The sequence below is a fragment of the Carassius carassius genome, chromosome 38 (genome assembly GCF_963082965.1).
Source record: "Carassius carassius chromosome 38, fCarCar2.1, whole genome shotgun sequence".
Classification (NCBI taxonomy): domain Eukaryota; kingdom Metazoa; phylum Chordata; class Actinopteri; order Cypriniformes; family Cyprinidae; genus Carassius; species Carassius carassius.
The window spans coordinates 15,301,710-15,323,773 of record NC_081792.1 but is presented as its reverse complement, the minus strand read 5'-3'; the positions used below and the strand labels follow the sequence as shown (position 1 = coordinate 15,323,773).

The 22,064-nt window shown below is 41.5% G+C and overlaps 1 protein-coding gene across 4 annotated transcripts in view; it reads right to left on the bottom strand.

Moving 5' to 3' along the window:
* Positions 1-22,064, bottom strand: part of LOC132119402 (chemokine-like protein TAFA-1) — a 183,274-nt gene that overhangs the window by 21,698 nt on the left and 139,512 nt on the right. For all 4 annotated transcript variants that reach the window (XR_009426153.1, XR_009426154.1, XM_059529311.1 and 1 more), the window contains exon 3: positions 10,269-10,409. Coding sequence is in view for 2 of the 4 variants with exons in the window: in XM_059529311.1 (XP_059385294.1) it covers positions 10,269-10,409 (141 nt within the window). In the remaining 2 variants the exon portion in view is untranslated. The remainder of the gene's footprint in view (positions 1-10,268; positions 10,410-22,064) is intronic.

Below are 22,064 nucleotides of genomic sequence, written 5' to 3'. Positions count from 1 at the left end.
GTTCTCTTCATGGATGAATCCCGGTATTCACTTGTTTCACCCGTTGTGTGGGTGAGCGGTTTGTGGAGGTGTTGTGGACTGAGTGGCCCATGGTGGCGGTGGGGTTATGGTATGGGGAGGTGTAAGTTATGGACAATGAACACAAGTGCATTTTACTGATGGCATTTTGAATTCACAGAGATACCGGGACGAGATCCGTTTGTTATGCCATTTATCACCTCATGTTGCAGCCTGATAATGCACAACCCCATGTTGCAAGGATCTGTACACAATTCCTGGAAGCTGAAAACATCCCAGTTCTTGCATGGCCAGCATACTGACCGGGCATGTCACCCATTGAGCATGTTTGGGATGCTCTGGATCAGCGTATACGACAGCGTTTTCCAGTTCCTGGCGATATCCACCAACTTCGCACAAAAAACGTACTCGGTTACTAAACGTAACCTCGGTTCTCTCTAGAAGAGCGAACGAGTACTGCGTCTTAGCTAAGACACTACGGGAAAAGTCTCTTTTCACGAAATACTGAAGCAAAAAATTATCCTTAATTTTGTATTTTTGTAAAGCGCATTTGCAGCAGTACACAGCCATAGGCGAGATGGCTCGTTCGCTCATTGGCTTGTTCTGCGGCAACTGCACAGCCTATCGAGCGCGCCCTTCTTGCCACTTCCCGCCGAAACAGGTGTGGCCCAACCTATAAAAGGAGCTCGAAAAGGCTGACTCACCTGATTTATTTCATCGCCGAAGCGAACCAGAGTGAATCGTGCGCACGGCAGAGAACGCAGTACTCGTTTGCTCTCCTTGATTCGACTATACAGACAGCAGCCTTGCTTGCAAGGCGGGAACCTCCAGGTTATAGAACCCGATAAATGTAGACGGCGAGGCCCAACTTGCCGCCATACATATATCCTGCAAGGAGATCCCAGTAGACCACGCCCATGACGAGGCGACGCCTCTTGTGGAGTGTGCTCTGACGCCCAACGGGCACTGAAGGCCCCTGGAAGCATAAGCTAACGCTATGGCGTCATCTATCCATCTGGATAGAGTCTGTCTCGAAACAGCCATTCCCTTGGAACGTCCACCGAACGAGACAAACAGCTGCTCCGTCTGCCGAAAGGCAGCAGAGCGAGACACATAAGCTCTTAAAACCCTGACAGGGCAAAGAAGACTCGAGTCTCTATCCTCTCCTGACACCGGCAGGGCAGACAGGGCAATAACCTGAGCCCGAAACGGCGTGTTGAGGGATTTCGGCACATAACCATGCCTAGGTTTGAGTATGACCCTTGAGACATTAGGCCCAAACTCCAAGCACGACTGGCTCACCGAGAGCGCGTGCAAATCACCCACACGCTTCACCGAAGCGAGAGCCAACAAGAATACTGTCTTGAACGACAGATGCTGAAGGCTAACCGATTGGATAGGCTCAAAAGGGGGACCCTTCATGGCCTCCAAAACCGCCGCGAGGTCCCACATAGGGACTGACGGAGGTCTGGGAGGATTCAGCCTCCTAGCTCCTCTGAGGAACCGGATGACCAAATCATTCCTTCCTATTGACTGACCGAGCGCTGTTTCAGAAAACGCTGCGATGGCCGCCACATAAACTTTGAGCATGGATGGGGCTCTGCACTTATCCAACAGCTCCTGTAGGAAGGAGAGAACCTCCGTCACCTCACAACTAAGGGGTGAATATCCTCAAGCTGTGCACCAGCTGGAGAACACCAACCATTTCGAGGCATACAGACGTCGTGTCGACGGAGCTCTAGCCTGAGTGATGGTATTCAGCACTCCCACTGCGAGATCAGCGGGTAACCGTTGAGCGCCCTCACATGGAGGGACCACAACTCCGGTTGAGGGTGCCAAATCGAGCCCCTGGCCTGCGAGAGGAGGTCCCTCCTCAACGGTACTGGCCACGGGGCGACATCTGCTAACTGCATCAAATCTGGGAACCATGGTTGGTTCTTCCAAAGAGGTGCTACAAGCAGTATTGAACATCTCGTTTCTCTCACCCGTTCTATCACCTGCGGAAGGAGGGAGACGGGAGGGAAAGCATAAAGCGGGCAGCACGGCCATCTCCGTGACAGCGCGCTTTCGTTCTTGGAAAAGAATGCAGGGCAGTGAGCGTTTTCGTGGGACGCGAAGAGGTCCACCTCCGCCCTGCCAAATCTCTCCCACAACAGCCGGACTGTTTGCGGGTGTAGAGACCATTCGCCCGCAGGAACATTGCCTCTGGACAGCCTGACTGGACCCAGATTCTGTAGCCCAGGCACATGCACTGCCCTCAGCAAACGCACGTTGCGCTGAGCCCAAACCAGGAGGCGTTCCGCTAGCCTGTACAGGTTTCAGGACCCGAGACCGCCCTGGCGATTTATGTAGGACACCACAGACATGTTGCCCGAACGGACTAAGACGTGGTGATCCTTGATTTGGGGACAAAAGCGCATCAGCGCGTTCTCCACTGCCAGCATTTCCAGACAGTTGATATGATGGAGCTTTTCCCGTTCTGACCATAGGCCAAAGGACGGTCTGCCCTCGAGCAGCGCTCCCCATCCCGAAGTGGAAGCGTCCGTCGACACCATCTTCACATTTCGGGGAAGTCCCCAGGCTTACACCTGATCGGTACCAGCCGTTCCAAGGTGCCAGAGCTGTGACACAGCTCTGATTGACCTTGAGATGCAGCCGGCCAGATGCCCACGCTCTGCGTGGCACCCGCGTCTTCAGCCAGAACTGCAGGGGGCGCATGCGGAGCAGGCCCAGCTGCAGAGCCGGAGATGCTGAGGCCATGAGGCCCAGCATCTTCTGACAGTGTTTGAGCGACGCGGTCGCGCCGCAGCGGAAAGAACTCGCTACGCGCTGAATGCCCATCACGCGCTGTGGTGACAGCCGCGCCGTCATGGAACACGAGTTCAGAACTATACCCAGAAACAGAATCGTCTGACTGGGGTTCAGCGAACTCTTCGCCCAATTGACACTGAGGCCTAGCTTCTCGAGGTGATCGAGTAAAACGGCCCTGTGGTCCACGAGCTCCGCTCGTGATCGGGCCAGAACCAGTCAGTCGTCCAAATAATCCAGCACTCGCATGCCTCTGAGTCTGAGAGGAGCGAGCGCTGCATCCATGCACCTCGTAAACGTACGAGGAGCCACAGAGGACTGTAAACTGGTATGCCTGGCCCTCGAAGGCGAATCTCAAATGTCGCCTGTGGTTTGACGCTATCTGTATTTGAAAATACGCGTCCCTCAGATCTATTGACATGAACCAGTCCCCTCTGCGAATCTGCGCGAGGAGTTTCCTGGTCGTAAGCATTTTGAAACTGCAATTCATCAATGCCTTGTTCAGCTGTCTTAGATCCAGTATGGGCCTGAGACCCCCGTCTCTCTTGGGCACCAGAAAGTATCTGCTGTACAAGTATAGAGCTTTAGCCTTTGCTCAACAGTTTTGATATTTCGGCCCGAAGTATGTGTGCTACTTCTGTTTTGACCGTAGTTTCGACGCGCGCTGAAAAGTGCGGAGGGAGTCGAAAAGAACTGTAGCGAGTAGCCACTCTATATAATGCCTAGCACCCAATCTGAAACCCCTGGAAGCGTTGACCATGCATTTGCATTAATGGCTAAGGGCTGGATGCGAAGCGCGCTCCGTTGACTGGGCAACGGCGGCACTCGGGTGTGCTGCGCATTTGAGGCGGGGAGCGCGCTGATCACAGCGGGCAGATCGCTCCTCCTCGACCCCGTCCCGACGCTGACTGGGGGAAGGCTGCGCAGGTCCCGTGGGACTCGATATGTCTGCGAGTAACTGTGGGCTGCATATGTGCACATTTACCACTTTCAACTCGCTGTCTGCCTGTGCAGAGCGTACGTGCACGGGCCTCGTTTTTACAGAAGCCACGCGCCGTATGTGACATAGTGTATGTGGGCACTGGGGAGTGGGCACGTTTACTATGCGGCGCGCTCGACCGATCTGTGTCGATCTTATGTGCGCGAGCCCTGTGTGCAGGGCTGTGCTTACATGTGGCGATGGGCACTGAGGAGTGGGCATCGTCACTGCATTTATAGCACCATCGGCCGTGGCCGGACGAACGTGCACGGGTTTTGTTTTTACAGAAACCACATGACGCGTGTGACATAGTGATTGTGGGCACTGAGGAGTGGGCACGTCTACTATGTAGTGCGTGTGATCGACTTGAGTCGCTTTTATGGGCGTGAGCCCTGTGTGCAGGGCTGTGCTTATATGTGGAGATGGGCACTGAGCAGTGGGCATCGTCACTACATTTATAGCACCATCGGCCGTGGCCGGGACACCAGAAATTACACCTATTTCGGGAAATATCTGGGTAGCCGTGATAATGGTTTTTGTGTGCAGGCAAGCGGGCAACCGTACAGGCTTGTGCATTGCAAAAGACGCTGAAACAGTCACAATCTCTGGAACTTAAACAGCGGCGCGCTTAGGTGAGAGCCCGGCCACAGCGGAACTCGTACACTGGCGCTTCGATGAAGCAGCCATCGTGTGTAGTGCCGACGCAGCGTCACACAGCAGGCTTTAGATGGCAGCACCGCTTTTGCCGCCGTCCAGCAGAGGGCGGACAAAGATGCGTAGCTATCGCCTGTTCCACCGGCGGAAGTGACCTTCGCCGACGCAGCGTCACACAGCAGGCTTTAGATGGCAACACCGCTTTTGCCGCCGTCCAGCAGAGGGCGGACAAAGGTGCGTAGCTATCGCCTGTTCCACCGGCCTTCGCCACCTCTTCGTGAAGCTCAGGAAGAAATGAGGCGGGCTTTGAGAAGTACGCTCATCCGAAAAGGGAAATACCATCCAGCCGGGAACGGGGGGGGGGGGGGGCTGGTGCAGACCACTTGCGGCCGAGACTCATCGCGGCCAACACGAGCAAACAGCGGGCGCTGCCCACCGGGAAGCGATGCAGGGGGGGCCGGTGAAGCAGGGCGAACCGGCGAGCTCGGTTGAGCTGAAGACGGTTCAGGAATCCGCTGGAAGCGATGCTTTTACGGCGCCTCAGCGCAGCGGAGAATGCAGGCTCAGAGAGAAAGGCCAGGCGAGTCCTCAGAGTCACCATGGCAACAGCTCGCAGTGGGGGCATCCGCCGTCAGCGAGCGCGAGCGCTGCATGATCTTCACCCAGGCAGGAGACACAGATGACGTACCGGTCTCCCTCGCTGAGTGGGGCTCTGACGAGCCGCAGGAAGGCATCTTAAAAAAGACGCGAGCTCTTTTACGAGTGTGTGTCACAGGGCGAACACACACACACATAAAGAACAGCTGGATATAACAGAATTGAAAGGATATAGGCGCCGGATAGCGCAGCAGGAACGGCAGTGGAAGGCGGCGATGCCAGCAGCTTCAGAATGGCTCGACCTGCTGATATGCTTTCTCAGACAGCGCTTGCTTCCTCCGTGATCCAGCGATGCGTGAGCTTCGCTGAAGAGATGAAAAATCAGGTGAGTCAGCCTTTTCGAGCTCCTTTTATAGGTTGGGCCACACCTGTTTCGGCGGGAAGTGGCAAGAAGGGCGCAAAGCGCCCTTATTGGTCTGATGTTGCATCAGCCCGCGCTCGATAGGCTGTGCAGTTGCCGCAGAACAAGCCAATGAGCGAACGAGCCGTCTCGCCTATGGCTGTGTACTGCTGCAAATGCGCTTTACAAAAATACAAAATTAAGGATAATTCTTTGCTTCAGTATTTCGTGAAAAGAGACTTTTCCCGTAGCGTCTTAGCTAAGACGCAGTACGAGAGAGCTCTCGTAAGAGAACTGCACATTTTAGAGTGGCCTTTTAATGTGGCCAGCCTAAGGCACACCTGTGCAATAATCATGCTGTCTAATCATCTTGATATGATACACCTGTGAGGTGGATGAATTATCTTGGCAAAGGAGAAGTGCTCACTAACACAGATTTAGACAGATTTGTGAACAATATTTAAGAGAAATAGGCCTTTTGTGTACATAGAAAATGTCTTAGATCTTTGAGTTCAGCAAATGAAAAATGGGGGCAAAAACAAAAGTGTTTTGTTCAGTGTAAATACTTTAACCATCCTAAGCTGGTCTGCTGGACTTAGCTGGTTCAAGATGGTCTCCCATCCCACCCCCACTAAAACCAGCCCAACAGAGCCATTAAGACCAGGAAACCAAAGTTTTTGAACTAGTGGATATTTTAAATAAATAAAATTTTAATACATTTAAATTTTAAGCTGGTTTCCTGGACTTAGTTGGTTTAATATGTTTCCCAGCCTGGACAAGGTTTTGTTTAACTGGAGAAAAGTGCCAAAGACCTCCATAAAACCAGCCACCACATCACTTTGGCTTTGTTGGTTAAAGACTTTTTTTTCATTAAGAAATTACAGAGATTCAACACAAATGTATCTAAAACTAGCAAGTGAAACACAACTAGCTATTTTGTGGCTTCCCTGCCTGTTCTAATTAAATATTTTAAACAGTTTTTCCTACATCCATCCAAACAAACAAACACAAAACAAAAAAAAAAAAAATATATATATATATTTTAGTAGGGAAACACAGATTGTGGGAGTGTGTGAGTAATATAGAGAGAACGGTGGTTACAAACAGTGTGTGTGCTTTAAATGTGTGTGTCGGGTGTGACTATGTGCATAAGCGCTCTCGTGAGTGACAGCAGCAGTGTGTTTGAGTCCATCCTCGCAGGTCCTCCCTCAGGTCTCCGTCAGGCTCAGTGGACAGAGTCATTACTCAAAACGACAGTATTATTATCAAGCAGAAGATGAGTATATATCCAGGCCAGAGCACACACGAGGGAAGTGGGAACTTCCTCCACAACTGTATAATCACTCGATTGTCTTGATTCAATGAATATACAGAACAATTCATTAATCAGCATTTACAATCACACAAACTCTTCTGCAACTGTTTAAATGTATCACTCTGATGAATAATTATACTGTGTTGGTTTACACAAAGACCAGATGTGATACACAGATTTGTGTTCAGAGAATATAATGCAATTGGTTGTAGCATCAGTGCAGCATTGTCATGAGACTGCAAGGGAGGTGAAGGTTAAGATCAAAATGCAGAAGTTTAATAGTTTAAATGGAATAATACACAATCGTAGTCAGACAGGCATGAGGTCATATACAAAATCAGTCCAAACATTTGCGTAGTAAGGAGCTCAGGAAAAAACAGAGAAATCCTGGCTATCAGGCTTTAAAAACAAGACCATGAAACAAGTCCAGATCACGAAACAAGACTCAAGGTAGCAGTGAAGTGAAGTGACATGCGGCCATGTACGGTGACCCATACTCAGAATTTGTGCTCTGCATTTAACCCATCCAAGTACACACACGCACACGCACACACACACACACAGCAGTGGGCAGCCATATTGCTGCAGTGCCTGGGGAGACAATCCCTGCTAGACCTGAGAATTGAAACCACAACCTTCAGGTTACAAGTCTGACTCTCCAACCCATTAGGCCACAACTGCCCCAGTGCGACGATATGTTAGTACTTCACAATCAATAGTAGGATATACTACAGTACATCTGCCATGCTGTCATTGTCATGTGACTTATGGAGTCAGTTGCATCGATTCACTGCTATTCACAAATCCTCGGATAGAATACGTCTATCAGATATGTATTTCGGCATCTCACCAGCAGAAGTGGGCATCCGGAACTTTTCGCTTACAGTTTAGCCTAATATATAGTAGCATGAGCATAGTATACATGGGAGACGTGTAAAACATAAGTTTGTCCCCCACACTTTTTTGAAGCAATGTTTTCATGTAAAGGTTTTCAAGGGCCAATGTAAATACATCTATATTTAAATTCAAAGAGACAAGATAGTCACACTGTTTTGGATACATTTTATTTGTATCCAAAATGATGTGAACTTTACGGAGCGCTAAACACTCTCATTAAGTGTTTGTTTCATTCATACTCAAAGTCAGAGTGCGCTCTAATGCAGAAAGTCTAAAACTGACTCACGGAAGTAATAATAACTAATGACGTGCCAGGAAATCCCTAACATGGACAAAGCCATCCAGCAATCATTGTAGCTAAACTGAATATAAAGCAAAAGCATTTTGACTGATAAATATATTACTACTAATATATTTTTTTTATTATTTATTTAATTATTTATTTATATTTAGTCAACTAGATAAAAAAAAGTTATTATATTTGTCTCACTTCTGAAATGATGGCTACACCCCTGTATAGCAGGGAAGTAACCATATTCAGACTTAGTGACTGTCTTCATGAATATTACATTCATTTACTCAACAGATTTGTTCAAAAAAAAATTCAGGAAAGAAACACCACAAGTTGTTCGAAGATGCGTAAGGGTTGGTTGTGCTTGACTTCTTTTGGAAGTATTTTCATTGACACATTAACAGACAACTAACTGGCAATACTTAATATTAACTTCTTTTCTACTGAACTGCTATACAGTATAAGAGCAATATCATACAATCCTACTAACTCCGCATTATTTCAATAACTTCTCAGAAACATACCAATTAGTCGCTAGTTCAATCTTATTCAAATTTATAATGAGAGGCCTCCAATTGAGTAGGTATACTGTATATCCTATTCAATCTGAATGGGAACTTTATGACAGTTTACAGCAGACTTATTTTTATTTATTTTTTTGCATTACTGATTCACTATTTTCTTGTTTATCACTGTAAAGCTGCTTTCAAACTATCTGTATTGTATAAAGTGCTATATAAATAAAGGTGACTTGGCTTGCATTGTTGGACTGGTGTATTGATCTGAACTATGAGCATCCAGTACTGTGCTGCACCAAAATCTGTACCAAAGATACCATCTTTGATTAAGATACCATCACAGCCATACCTACCCTTGACACACACAAAGGACATGCATTTTTTAATGCAGTGTATGTGCAACCATATGTAGATGAAGACTGCATCCAGACAGTCAACCCCTCACACATCACTGCCTAGTGATCTGTCAACTCCATTTTTATCTCATCCACATAACAAGCTGCCTGGCTTGAACGATACAATAGCAGATGTGCGAGACTTGGCCCTCCCTGCAGGACACTTGCATGGAGGCATAAAGTGTGAAACTTTCTTTATGCTATTACACAGATCACATCAGTATGCTGTGAAGAGACACACGGCTCCAGCTCTAGTGCACCGTAAATCCTAGAGCTTGGCATTCAGTACGATCTGTTGTGGAACAGGGAGGTGAAATCACCGTATTGAAAGTATTCAAAAGACAAATAGTGGAAAGCTTGAAATATACTTCTGAGGAATGCTGAAAGTGATGTAGCATAAAAAAGTGACCTTTCAAAGTTTAGAATTTTGTATTCTTCTGGTGGAAGGGAACTCAAGTGGAATACTAACTTACTGTCACTTTTGAATATGTTACTAATATATATATATGTATGTATATGTATATTTGTATATATATATATATATATATATATATATATATATATATATATATATATATATATATATATATATATATATATATATGAGCAGGTGAGATATATACATATATACATACATATATACATGTTTGTAAATCTTGCATCTGCCATGGACATCTTGATCCTCTGGCTTAAAGATTAGGTTGAACTCTAATCGTGACACACACACACACACAAAGTTTATGTACATATATTTCTTTTAAATATTTGTTTATTTATGTGTTAGCACAGGGTTATCTTGATTTAGTGGAGAGGTCATATGGGCCCCTTGGCATTTGCATCAGATTTGAATAAATCCTCTAAAATCACGTCAAGGTGACAGCTGAAGCGAAATGTCATCTGAGAAAAGCTTTAAAAGTCTGTAATTCCAAATTATGCTTGTCTAAACTTATAATGGGCATTCCTTTTTTCATATTCGAATGGCTCAAGCAGGACTTGTCAAAGCACTTTATACACCTGCTCCAGCTTAAAAAAGAAAAAGAGACAACAAGTTTGTGATTTATGCAATTTGTGTCAGTGTTCACTTTTTTTCGTCAGTTATTTTCTTTTTAAGAAAATGTCCTTTATATTTGGTCTATTTTATAAAGTCCTATTTATTCTAGTCCATTTTACTCAAACCTAAATGTCAAATAAATTGCAATTTGATGCACATTATGAGATTTGTTTTTATAGGAGAAAGCTTTTTATTTTTTCAGACATTTCCCTAAATAATGTATTACATCCGATCATGAAAAAGGTGTCTAAACATGATTTTGCACTTAAAAGGTGGTGGTATATTTTAGGTAAGGTGATAATTTAGATTGTGATAATGCTGTGAAGTTAGATCTGGATTCCTACCGTCTACACAGGAGGGTTTGTTCCGTGTTGTGCCGGCCACTTTTCCTGGTAAACATGAGCACTTGACTGTCTGGGAACGCTCCTCAATGCGGTTTTTGTTGCAACATCGGTGTGCTGCGATGACCTCACATGTTCCTCCCTCTGTGAACACATAAACAGACACATGTACATGAGTGGCACATATGAGATACTCCTTCACCTTCGACACACAATAAAGATGCATGTATTTCACCATATTGGCATCAGTGGCATGCATCAGAAATACCCATTTCGGTAACGCACACCTGAGATACAAACACATCAGTGACAAGCAGACATTCATGAGGTCAACAGTGGGAGACCAACCAGATTTCGCAAAAGCCTTTTAAAGAGGAAATGCAAAAGAAGTCAAACTCATGTGGATGGTGTATAAGTAAAAAGGGGTTCAGCTCGCTTTACAGCACAGATTCATTATGATTTGCAGGGATTAATTACGAGTAATTATTAATTGATCTCACACTAACCACATTTCCTAACTTTTGTACAAAAATGAAAATATACACAAAAACAATATTATCTTGACTTCGATCGAAGCTACAAGTAAGGAGCTCAAGCTCAGCTAAATATTTAATTGTCCCTACCTCATAACAATATCACATTAAAAATAAATAAATAATGAAATCGATTAACCTATACAAGCATCTCACTCTGCTTGTATAAACAACTGAATTCATTTATTCTGTTCAGAAACCTTATGCTTTTCTGCTTTTTACCCTTTGATGAGCATCCCTCATTAATCATCAATGAGATTCAGCTTCTTTGCAATGATCAAAACAATCAGAACACTGAATTTTCCACAATCATGATCATTTTCTGCACTAAGAAAAGGTGTTTTTAATTGTAATTTTAATTAATTTTAAATTAAATTAAATTATTATTATTTTAAATTTGTTTTGGTGTGTGTGTCTGTGTTTGTTTAGATCCATTTAATTAAGTCTGTAAGGGTAAAAAAGCAATAATAAAAAAATACCCGAAGCCGCAGCTCCTTAATTAGATTAACTTCCAAAGTCATCAGTTAAAAAAGCATTAGAGCAAATGGCCCTTGTAAAAAGCCTCTAAAGAGACAATTATAGGCTCTTCTACAGACTCTTACTGCTTTCTGTGTAATTACCATGTATTCTTTCTTTTCTCTGCGTTGCAAATTGCCCTTGAAGCATGTTGATTATCTTATCAAATGACAAGCCTTTTACCCTGGGCTGATGTGAGCAAAGGCTTTTATGGGGAGTACAGGAAGGTGAGGGTGCTGTCGTGGGTTTGGACAAAGTGGAGACATATAGTACTGTATGACATTGATGTGACTAAATAGGCAAGACTCGTTCTAGATAAAAGGCCTTGTGACAGTGCAGTTATGAAGTCCTCACAGTCATTATTGTGCTTCCTGCCATTTTAACACACGCACTTTACAGGATATCTGAAGCTACACCATATGCACTGCAGCAAAGTGGACCCCATTGTGACAAAAAGAGGAGAAAAGAAAGGGAAAAGATCAGAATGCGCAAAAAGCTACTAGTGGGTCACCATAACAATAGAGAGCACTCCGAGGAGTGCTGGAGGATTGATGAGAGGTAATTGTTTCCCCCTCAAACAGTGGGCTCAGGGCTCCACACCAATCCCAAGATAGGAAAGAACAAGGGAACAGAGGAGGACAGAAGTGCAGGACAGGAAAAGAGCATGAGGAAGGGAAGGAGGCAGGCAGCTCCCTCGCTGGGCCGGGTCGGGCCGGGCCGGTTGAGTAATGACAGAGCTGCTGGAAGCACCCCTCTCGCACAATTATAAAGCGGCCAGGTAATTCAGCCAGTGAGGTTGCTGCAGCGAGGCCCTTCATCAGATGCTCCCCTTTCCCCAACACCTGCGGAAACCCTCTTTATCTTCCCTTGACAGCTGTCCACCCATCCGCTCCCACATCCCTCAATTACACCAGAGCTCATGCAAGGATATACAAGAGAAATTGTTCCATTCTGATTGGAGTGAAAGCATATGAACAAGAAGAAAGAGGAGGAGATGCCCCGTTCCCCACCATTGTAACCATTCTGAGAGTCAACATGGCTTTTTAGGATGTACAGTTTATCAGTACCCCATTGGTTACCGGCTGATAGATTACATTCATGTTGACATTGGAAGTGTTTTTATTTATTTATTGGTATTTGTGGAAGCTGGCAGATATACTGTATATCTGCTGACATTAGAGATTGTTGAATATATAATTATTGGTCAATATTAGTTACATACCAGCCAATTTTGACCAATTTATATTATTTGGTGATTTATATATGTTTTAGATCAATACTAGATCTATATTAGTGTAGTATATATATAAACACACACACACACACACACACACACACACACACACACACACACACACACACACACACACACACACACACACAATAGCCACTGTAGCATGAAATAAACATTTTGGAGGGTTACAGCTGTCAGGAATTAGTAGGAAATGTAGAGGCCAATGTAGAGGAAATGTTAATGTTCTGAATGACTTCAGTACATCTGTGGCTGCTGGACAACACTAGTTTCTCACACTACATGGTGTGATTTTGGTCCACTCTTCTTCCATTCTATAGTGTGGTTACTGTATTGGGTTTCTTAGCTATAACTTTGTTGCCAAGGATTTTCCAGATTTTTTCAATTGGGTTAATATCAGGACTCTGGGCTGGCCATTTCATTATTTCAGTGTTTTTAGCTTCAAGGAACTGCTTTGCACGTTTTGCATGAAAATTGCAGGCTGATTAGGAGTTTTTTTTTTTTTTTTTCTGAAATGTAATTATCAGTATCAGTCGATAATTATATATATATACATGATTAGCCAATATTAGATTTTTTATATCGGGTGATATTGGAATTTTTTATTTACTTTTTATGAAGTATATACAAGGTGTACATAAGAGAGGAAATGAAAGTGTTCTCATGCTTGATCTCTCTGCACTTCAAATCTTTTTTCAAGCTCCTGTTTCAGGGTTTGAGTGAGCAATGGAAAACTAACAGTGCTAGGTCAGCAGTGAACATGATTGCCATTGCTGAGCTGTCATCAGTATTCACGTTTGAGCAGGAGGCATCCATTTTTTTAAGCATGTTTGGCAACACGTATATCTCGTTTTAACCTTGCATTAAAACATCAACCCCATCAAACTGACAGGATTAGACTCAAAACACTCTCTGCCATTCATGACAGCTCACTCTGGACCTATTACTTGAGTGCTCTCAATAAGCTTGATAATATTTCAGCATTCACTGGAGAATCTGAAACCACAAAACGCCTTCACAAATCCCTCAGGATTCTATTTAACCTCTGTTAACTGCTTTAAATGTCTTATTGACTATTTTACTATCTCAGAATTCCTTCATATATGGTTTCTAAGGCTATTTTCTGGATAACATTCTCATACTCGTTCAGTCAGACTAGTGAATCATAGCTTCCGATGCTGTTTTTTTAGGAGGTGAATGTTTAATACAGCAGAAATTCGATAATCGTCATTATTGTGGAACGTGTATTTCCATGTAGATGGGAATGGCTTGTCATGAAGAATAGGTTCTTTATGACTCTGCCCTATACTGGAAGCTTTAAAACCCATGCTTTAGTTCATTGATCCGATACTGGCCCAGCAAACCATTAGAAGAAAATTTTCATCTCGGTTTATGACTGTTCAGAAAACGAGCTGACACACAAAATGAAAAATTGTAGACCACTCTGACGTTCACAAAGAAACGACCATTCAAATGTGAAGTGATATCCTGAAACAAAACATTCACCTCCCGGAGGTAATTCAATGTTTCAGCTTCTTCTCAGCTACAAGCATTTGTGAGCAGATGGAGAATTTATGGAGTTATAACAAGCCTTAAAAACAAACTGAGAATCAGCATAAACACCACCCATCAAAGAACTTAAAGGATGTGTTCCTGAATCAAATTTCCCATGAACCAATGAGTGTCCTCTAGTTTTAGGGATAAAGTTCAAGCAGGAACAGCGAAACATCTTCCAGAACTCGGTCCAGAACAAGCTCTTTTTGTACTGATCTGTACTGATTTTTCATGTTTAATGTGTTAGCACATTTTAGTATCTTGGATCTAAACAACTGGCCTTCAAAACTCTCCTTTCACATAACCGCTTCTGTTATTAATCTTGGACTTGCTCAGAGATGAATCAGACTGCAAAGAACATTTAGAGAGCACATTTATCCAGTGACAATAAAAAGCTGTTAAGTATATCTGTTTTATGTGCACCTCGCTGGCTCAAATCACAAATTATGTGACACAGAAAAGTCTATTTTCTTGCACGGTATCTCACTGAGTTTGACTGTAATGACTTGAGGTGAGTCTAATGGAAGCTAATAATAGGTTTACCTACCGCAAGGAGTCTTTCATTGGGATTTAATGCTTTTGACATCCTGTGGCATCAGAAGTATGTGTGTGCGGGTGTGCTTGCTGGTTTAAGCTGTATGTGTGTGACGGTGAGAGATCAAGAGTGAGGCCAGAGAGGCAGTTTTTTGCACTGCCATCAGACAGGTGGACATTAAACCATCCTGCACTGGCACCATCTGTGCTCAGAATGAATGTGGGGTAATGATGCCTCTGGACTGTGAGCTAGCATAACGCTGAATTTCTTAGAGGACAAATGGCCTTTCCAGCCCTGCTGCCAAGGCTAAACTCATTCACACCATGTTTCTGTTAGCTACAGGTAATCACTACTCCATTACCTGTGTGAGTGTGTGTATGTGTGTGTTTGAGAGAGAGAAAGAGAGAGAGAGAGAGAGAGAGAGAGAGAGAGAATGGGCAGAAGTACATCTGTTTGATTCATGACAGAGTTTTTGGGAGTTAAAGGGATTTTTCACCCCCCCAAAAAAGGTATTTTGAAGAACTTTTATGTTTATGTCCAAAAAAGATGCATGCTTGCAACTTTAAATCATCGCTTCTGGCCAAAATACCAGTCCATAATCCATAATAACACTTCCTCCAGAGAAAAGTCGATTGACTGTTTTCCTCTCATATCAAAATCTGCCCACATGTTTGTTTATAACTGTTTTTGCTTGTGAATGGTGCTTGATCTGTGCACACTTCTCTCCTGATTCAGACAAGATTACTTTTTTTTTTCACTGGAGAAAACAGTATTATGAATAGATGACTCTTATTTTAGCTGGAAGCAACAGTTTGAAGTTAAAAACATCTTAATAATGAATTAGCTTATCACAAACAGATGTTAACAAGATGTTAACTAATGGAGTCATGTTGTGGATTATTGTGATGCTTTTATCAGCTGTTTGGACTCTCATTCTGACGGCACCCATTCATTGTAGCTAGCAAGTGATGTACTGTATTGCTAAATTTCTTCAAATCTGTTCTGATGAACAAATAGACTTTCCAGCAGGTGAAAACAAACATCTACATGTTGGATGGCTTTAGTGTGAGTAAACTCTAAGCAAATGTTAATTTTTGTGTAAACCATTCCTTTAAGGTAAGTAAAGTTAAAGAAGTTTGATACTAGTAAAATTAACTTGCTTCTTGTTTCTTTTTCACTCTCTCTCTCTCTCTTTTTCTTCCCTGAGATTGTGTTGGAGGTGGGTCACATCAATCAGTGCAACTCTGGTCATTCTCCCATCAGGCCTTTCTAGACTCGAGGTCATTACAGTAGCACACGTAGAGATTACCTTTAAGAAAATCGATGCTTTAGTGTATTTGGTGAGTCAAAGTGCTAATTAAAAGCACGGTAATGAAGGAGTGTGGAATGTAGCAGTGGGGCAAAGGGTTCAGAGTAATTAATACAGCTCTGACACACTTTACTCCAAGCTACTTTTTTATTTGGCGTATATGCCATTTATTTTTCTATGTGGACATAGATAGTAACTGATACAGAGAGTATAACATGATTAATTATTATTAATAGCTTACCTCAAAAGCAAGATGTCACTTTTTATTCCAAATAATATTTCTCAGGGATGGTTTATAAAAAAAAAATATATATATAATAATAATAAATGCAGCCTGCGATTTTTAAACACATAAAAATACAAGTTTTCAGTACATGACATTCTGCAGTAATAATTCCATATTTAATATCTTTACACATTAAAATCATTGCTCTTTTGTAATCTGTTGTGGTTCAGTGATAACAACAAATACACTACCTGTTCTAAATAAAAAGTCACCACCTGGATTTAACTAAGCAAATAGGTAAGCTCCTCCCATTGGATAATTACTGCATGGATGATTATGTTATGTGCCCAGAGAATGAGGTCAGCTGACTACCTGAAAATACTGAATGACCAGGTTATTATATCAATACATTTTTTTCTTCCCTGATGGCATGGGCATATTCCAAGATGACAATGCCAGGATTCATTGGCTCAAATTGTGAAAGAGTGGTTCAAGGAGCATGCGACATCATTTTCATACATGGATCGGCCACCACAGAGTCCAGAGTCAGACCTTAACCCCATTAAGAATCTTTGGGAAGTGTTGGAGAAGACTTCGAAGGTCCGACTCTCCCATCATCAATACAAGATCTTAGCGAAAAGTTTATTCAACTCTGGATGGGAATAAATGTTGTGACATTGCAGAAGCTTATTGATGCCATGGTGAATGCGTGTCGTAATCAAAGCTAAAGGCGGTTCAATGAAATATTAGAGTGTTAGAGTATATAATAGAGTTTTTGGACGGGCAGTGTATTTGATGAGCTTGATAACAGGAAGAGATGTGTGAAGGTTCTTTTGACTCATTTTCACCTTGTGGTGACAGGAATACCTGATATCATATCTGATGTACGAGCACCTGTGATCTATCCTGGAATTAATACTGGTCATGATAGGGCTTGTAATATATAGAGTGCAAGAGAGAGGGGGTGGTTCGAGGAGTGGTTCGACAGAGATCTGGAGAGAAAATGCTCTAATTGGAAATTACTCTAGTGTGGACAGGTACTCATTCTCAAATGGCACCCATTAAACTGTAATGTATTGCACAGGCAAAGCACAAAACAGTGCAGCTAACCAGACTGATTCAGAGTTTCCATCAAACATGGCTTAATTACAGCACAGCCTGCAGGGAAGTGATGCTATAAATTCTTATATTTACTGAAGTTGGCAAACTATTTAATTTAAACTATTTATCAAATTCTTTGTCCCTTCGTCTTTCTCTTTTGCCAATAAAAAATGTTGAAAGTTTTACCCATGCTAAAACTAAACAAACAAATGAACCAGAACAAGAAAAATTAAAGCATTTCATCAGTATGAATCCACAGGACGAAAAGTAATTACTAACTCTTTTTTTTTTTTAATCATCAAAAATGTTGATAAGATAAGAATAATTCCCAAAGATTGATCATTTTGAAAAAGTATATATTTTGTGTAAATATATACTATTTAACTAATAAAATTCCATACAATATTGAAATTATATTTCCACACATTACAATTATATTAAATATTATAATATATTTATCGTAATACTGTGTAAACACACATAGATTAAGCATCATGCACACATATATATATGTACTGTATATACAAAGTACCACAGCAGAAGTTATGCAAATATATGTCACATTGTGACCGGATGTAATTGTGGCTGAAATATTCTGTTCTTGGGTCATATATTTCTAAGTCAGACGTACCTGTTTCATTTGAACTAACACAAATCATACACAAGAAAGTTTTTTTTCCCCTCATTAAAACCAACTATGTGTGTTTCAATAATGCATTCAGAGGCTTCTCTTATTGATTCTTATCAGAAATTAAAATCAGCAACACATCTCCCTACAACATGCTCCATCAAAGGGAATATGAACCAGCTGTTATCATGCATTTATGTTTAATAGCTATATCTTTCAGGGCCGACAGTCAGAATTTAACTTCTCATCTTTAAATCACCAATCTGAATTCTAGCCCTGCATTTAAAACAGTATGCACAAACTTCTCACAGCTTAAAATGCAGCCAAAAGCCTTTTTTTAAGCTCTGTGGAATCATAAGATAACTCTCGACATGTACTCCCTCTGGGCTGACATTAATTTTGCTCACATGACATATTTCAAACAAATGTGCTGGGAAATGAAGCGTGAATGGTACAAAGACCGAATGCGGAGTTGTCTGAAGCAATCTTATAGCCCACATTGGCTGGGAAGATTATGTGTAAACACAAATCATTCAGTTTGAAAGCTCTTCGAGGGATTTTTTCAACACAGAACAATAAGATGCCGTCTGCATATTATGAGCCTAACATTTATTATTGCACTGCATTTGAAAGTGTTACAAATTTATCACTGCATGTTGCAGATAAATTCCTTATTGTGGTGTCATCCTGTGCACAATAGCAAACAAAGATATAGGCACAATTATTACAAACAGTTAAGTTCAGACATAACTGCACTGTAGATAAAAAAAAATTCTGTCAAAATTCTGTCCCAACTAGTCAAACACAGTTGTCTGAATAAATAATTTCTAAACTGAACAATACTGCTGAAATGTTAAAGGTTTCTGAGTTCGCAGCAATACTTTGAATACTTTGTACTTACAAGAAAGTAATAATTTAACTACTACTTTTTTACTTCAAAATGTAACATTTAAAATAATGTGTTACTTGTTGTTTGTTTGTAATTATTTATGAACTGTACCATTTCTGAGCGAACACTTTTACAAACATTTTTGTAGTTATTTGTGAAATGTAGCATTTTCTGAGCAAAATTTTTTCCATGCCACTGTATTACTAATTGAACATTTGCTGAAAAAGACTGTGGTTCTTCAATGAATTTATTGGCTGAATAAGGCATTTTGCATTAAGCAAATACAACAACATTTCTTTATAAAGCACATTTAAACACAATATAGATTGATCCAAAGTGCTGTAGAGTGTGCACAAGCAGGTGTACACAATTAAAAACAACAATTACAAACATCCAAAAGCTAAAGAATAAAAACAGGATTCATGAACAGACTTAAATATATCCAATGTTGGCGCTTCCAGTGAGCAGCGCAAAGTAGATGCGTTTGTCACTCTTCCAAGTTCAGTTTCACTTATTTCTTCAACTACCCACCAACTTTTTTCTGACAAACTGCAAAAAATAACAAGGAGACTTTTGAATAACAGTGTTCGTCTAAAATGGCAACTAAAACATCTAAGAGAGAAGGCAACGCAAATCTCAAAGCCAAGACCGCTGATTTGGAAGTGAGGAGTAGACGGAACAGCATAAGGATCATTGGAGAGTCAATAGAGTGTCAATAGAGGCTAACACCATTTTTCTCTGAGTTGCTTTTTGAAGGTTTTGGTGATTGAATACTATCCTCCCCCCAGAGATGGACCAGGCACATAGATTCCTCACTGCTAAACCTAAACCAGGGGAGAGATGAAAGAGCAGTTGTGGGCCACTTTCATCGTTACCAGCTACAAGAAAAATAATTCGCAAGGCACATAAAAAACGAGCCAAACTACAGTATCAAGGGAAACCTATCACCATCTATGAAGATTACAGTCCTGAAGTAATGGAGCAGTGGGCTCAATATCTGGATTCTCAGCACGCCGGTTCTCAAAATCTGATGTGACTGACATTTTTGCCACTTGAAAATTAAAGTAAGAAGCGGCACAATCTTATGCTGGATGACACCTTTATTATAGGAGCAATGTAAATTGGGAGCTGTATCTGTTCTGCAATGCCCTTTCCTGCTGTCTTGTTTAGCTGATGTTGTTTGCACCCACCAAAACGGGCTCTAATGTCTTTGAGCTGCATTAGAAATTGAATAGTCATTTTATACCATATTTGTGACTGAACAAGTTTCATTCGATGGGCTGTTAAAAATACATTAATGTATATTATTTCACATATTATGATATTTGGGTAATATAAGGTTTGCAGTTTAAATAGGAGTGGAGAAGGAAGTAAGGTATCCAGGGAGGTACACAAGTCACTGGTTGTTTGTTTAAGATGAGATTAGGGTGGGTATTAGGGGCAACGGACTTGGTTTGAAACCTCGGTTTTCATTTTTCCCCTCCCTCTTTTGTCTTTATCTCTTTGTTTACATCATATGGATCAGGTTCTTGCAATAGTTATTCTCCTTCAAAAAATTCCACGTTGTTGAACTCTGACAGAATTTTAGAATCTTATACTAAACAGACTGGCCTGACAGATCCCTGGAGATCCAGGTTTCTGACTAGCAAAGTCTTCTTTTTTTTCCCTCACTTCTTTCACAACTTTCTAAACTACACCTCCAATATTCTCTGACCCCTTCACCCACGATTTACAAAAACATCTTTATTTAGAATTTTTAGAATTTACTTCTAACTCATAAAGTTGAAAAGCAGCTGCTGATTGCCAAGCAGCATTTCTTTGAATTTTGTGAAAAAGCTGGCAAATTACTTGCAGTTCAATCTCGAACTGTCCGCACAGCTACACTGATCCCCAAAGTTAAATCTCTTAAGGGTGACATAGTTTCTGACCTGAGGAAATTAATATTTTTTTTTTCAACATATTACTCAGATCTTTATTCCTCAGAATGCAACAAAAAATATGATGTGACTCAAAACTCTTTGATCAACAAATTTTCCCTTGTGTAAATGATGATTTCGGCAGGCCTGTGTTTACCACGGAAGTACAGGAACAATTCATTCACTTCAGAATGGTAAATTTCCTGGCCCTGATGGCATAACCTTTACATTTTATAAGACTTTCTCTACTGTTATATCCCCAATTCTACAAAGAGAATATAATGAGGCATTTCTTTCAGGTCGGTTTCCAATCACCAAGTCAATTTCAAGATAAAGATCCACTGCTAGCTACAGGCCAATTTCTTTGTTAAATGTGGATTTAAAATTTTTATCTAAGATCCTTGCCCTCCGCTTTCACCAAATGTTGCCTGCTGTCATTTCCCCTGACCAGACTGGTAGACACTCTTTATATATATATATATATATATATATATATATATATATATATATATATATACAGTACAGACCAAAAGTTTGGACACACCTTCTCATTCAAAGAGTTTTCTTTATTTTCATGACTATGAAAATTGTAGAGTCACACTGAAGGCATCAAGGGCTATTTGACCAAGAAGGAGAGTGATGGGGTGCTGCGCCAGATGACCTGGCATCCACAGTAACCGGACCTGAACCCAATTGAGATGGTTTAGGGGTGAGCTGGACCGCAGACAGAAGGCAAAAGGGCCAACAAGTGCTAAGCATCTCTCGGGGAACTCCTTCAAGACTGTTGGAAGACCATTTCAGGTGACTACCTCTTGAAGCTCATCAAGAGAATGCCAAGAGTGTGCAAAGCAGTAATCAAAGCAAAAGATGGCTACTTTGAAGAACCTAGAATATGACATATTTTCAGTTGTTTCACACTTTTTTTATGTATATAATTCCATATATAATTCCACATGTGTTAATTCATAGTTTTGATGCCTTCAGTGTGAATCTACAATTTCATAGTCATGAAAATAAAGAAAAAATCTTTGAATGAGAAGGTGTGTCCAAACTTTTGGTCTGTACTGTATATATATTAGGGGTGTAACGGTACGCAAAAATCACGGTTCGGTGCGTACCTCGGTTTTAAAGTCACGGCTCGGTTCATTTTCAGTACAGTAAGGGAAAGAATGCAAACATTAAACTGCAGGTTGTTTATTACTATAAACTTTTTTTAACAATTTGTTTACACTTTTTTTAAAACACTTTTTAATAATATATATATATAAAATTAAAAAAGAATAAGAAATAAAATACTGCTACAAAGTTCTCCACTAAATGAAATACTCTCAGTCTCAAAC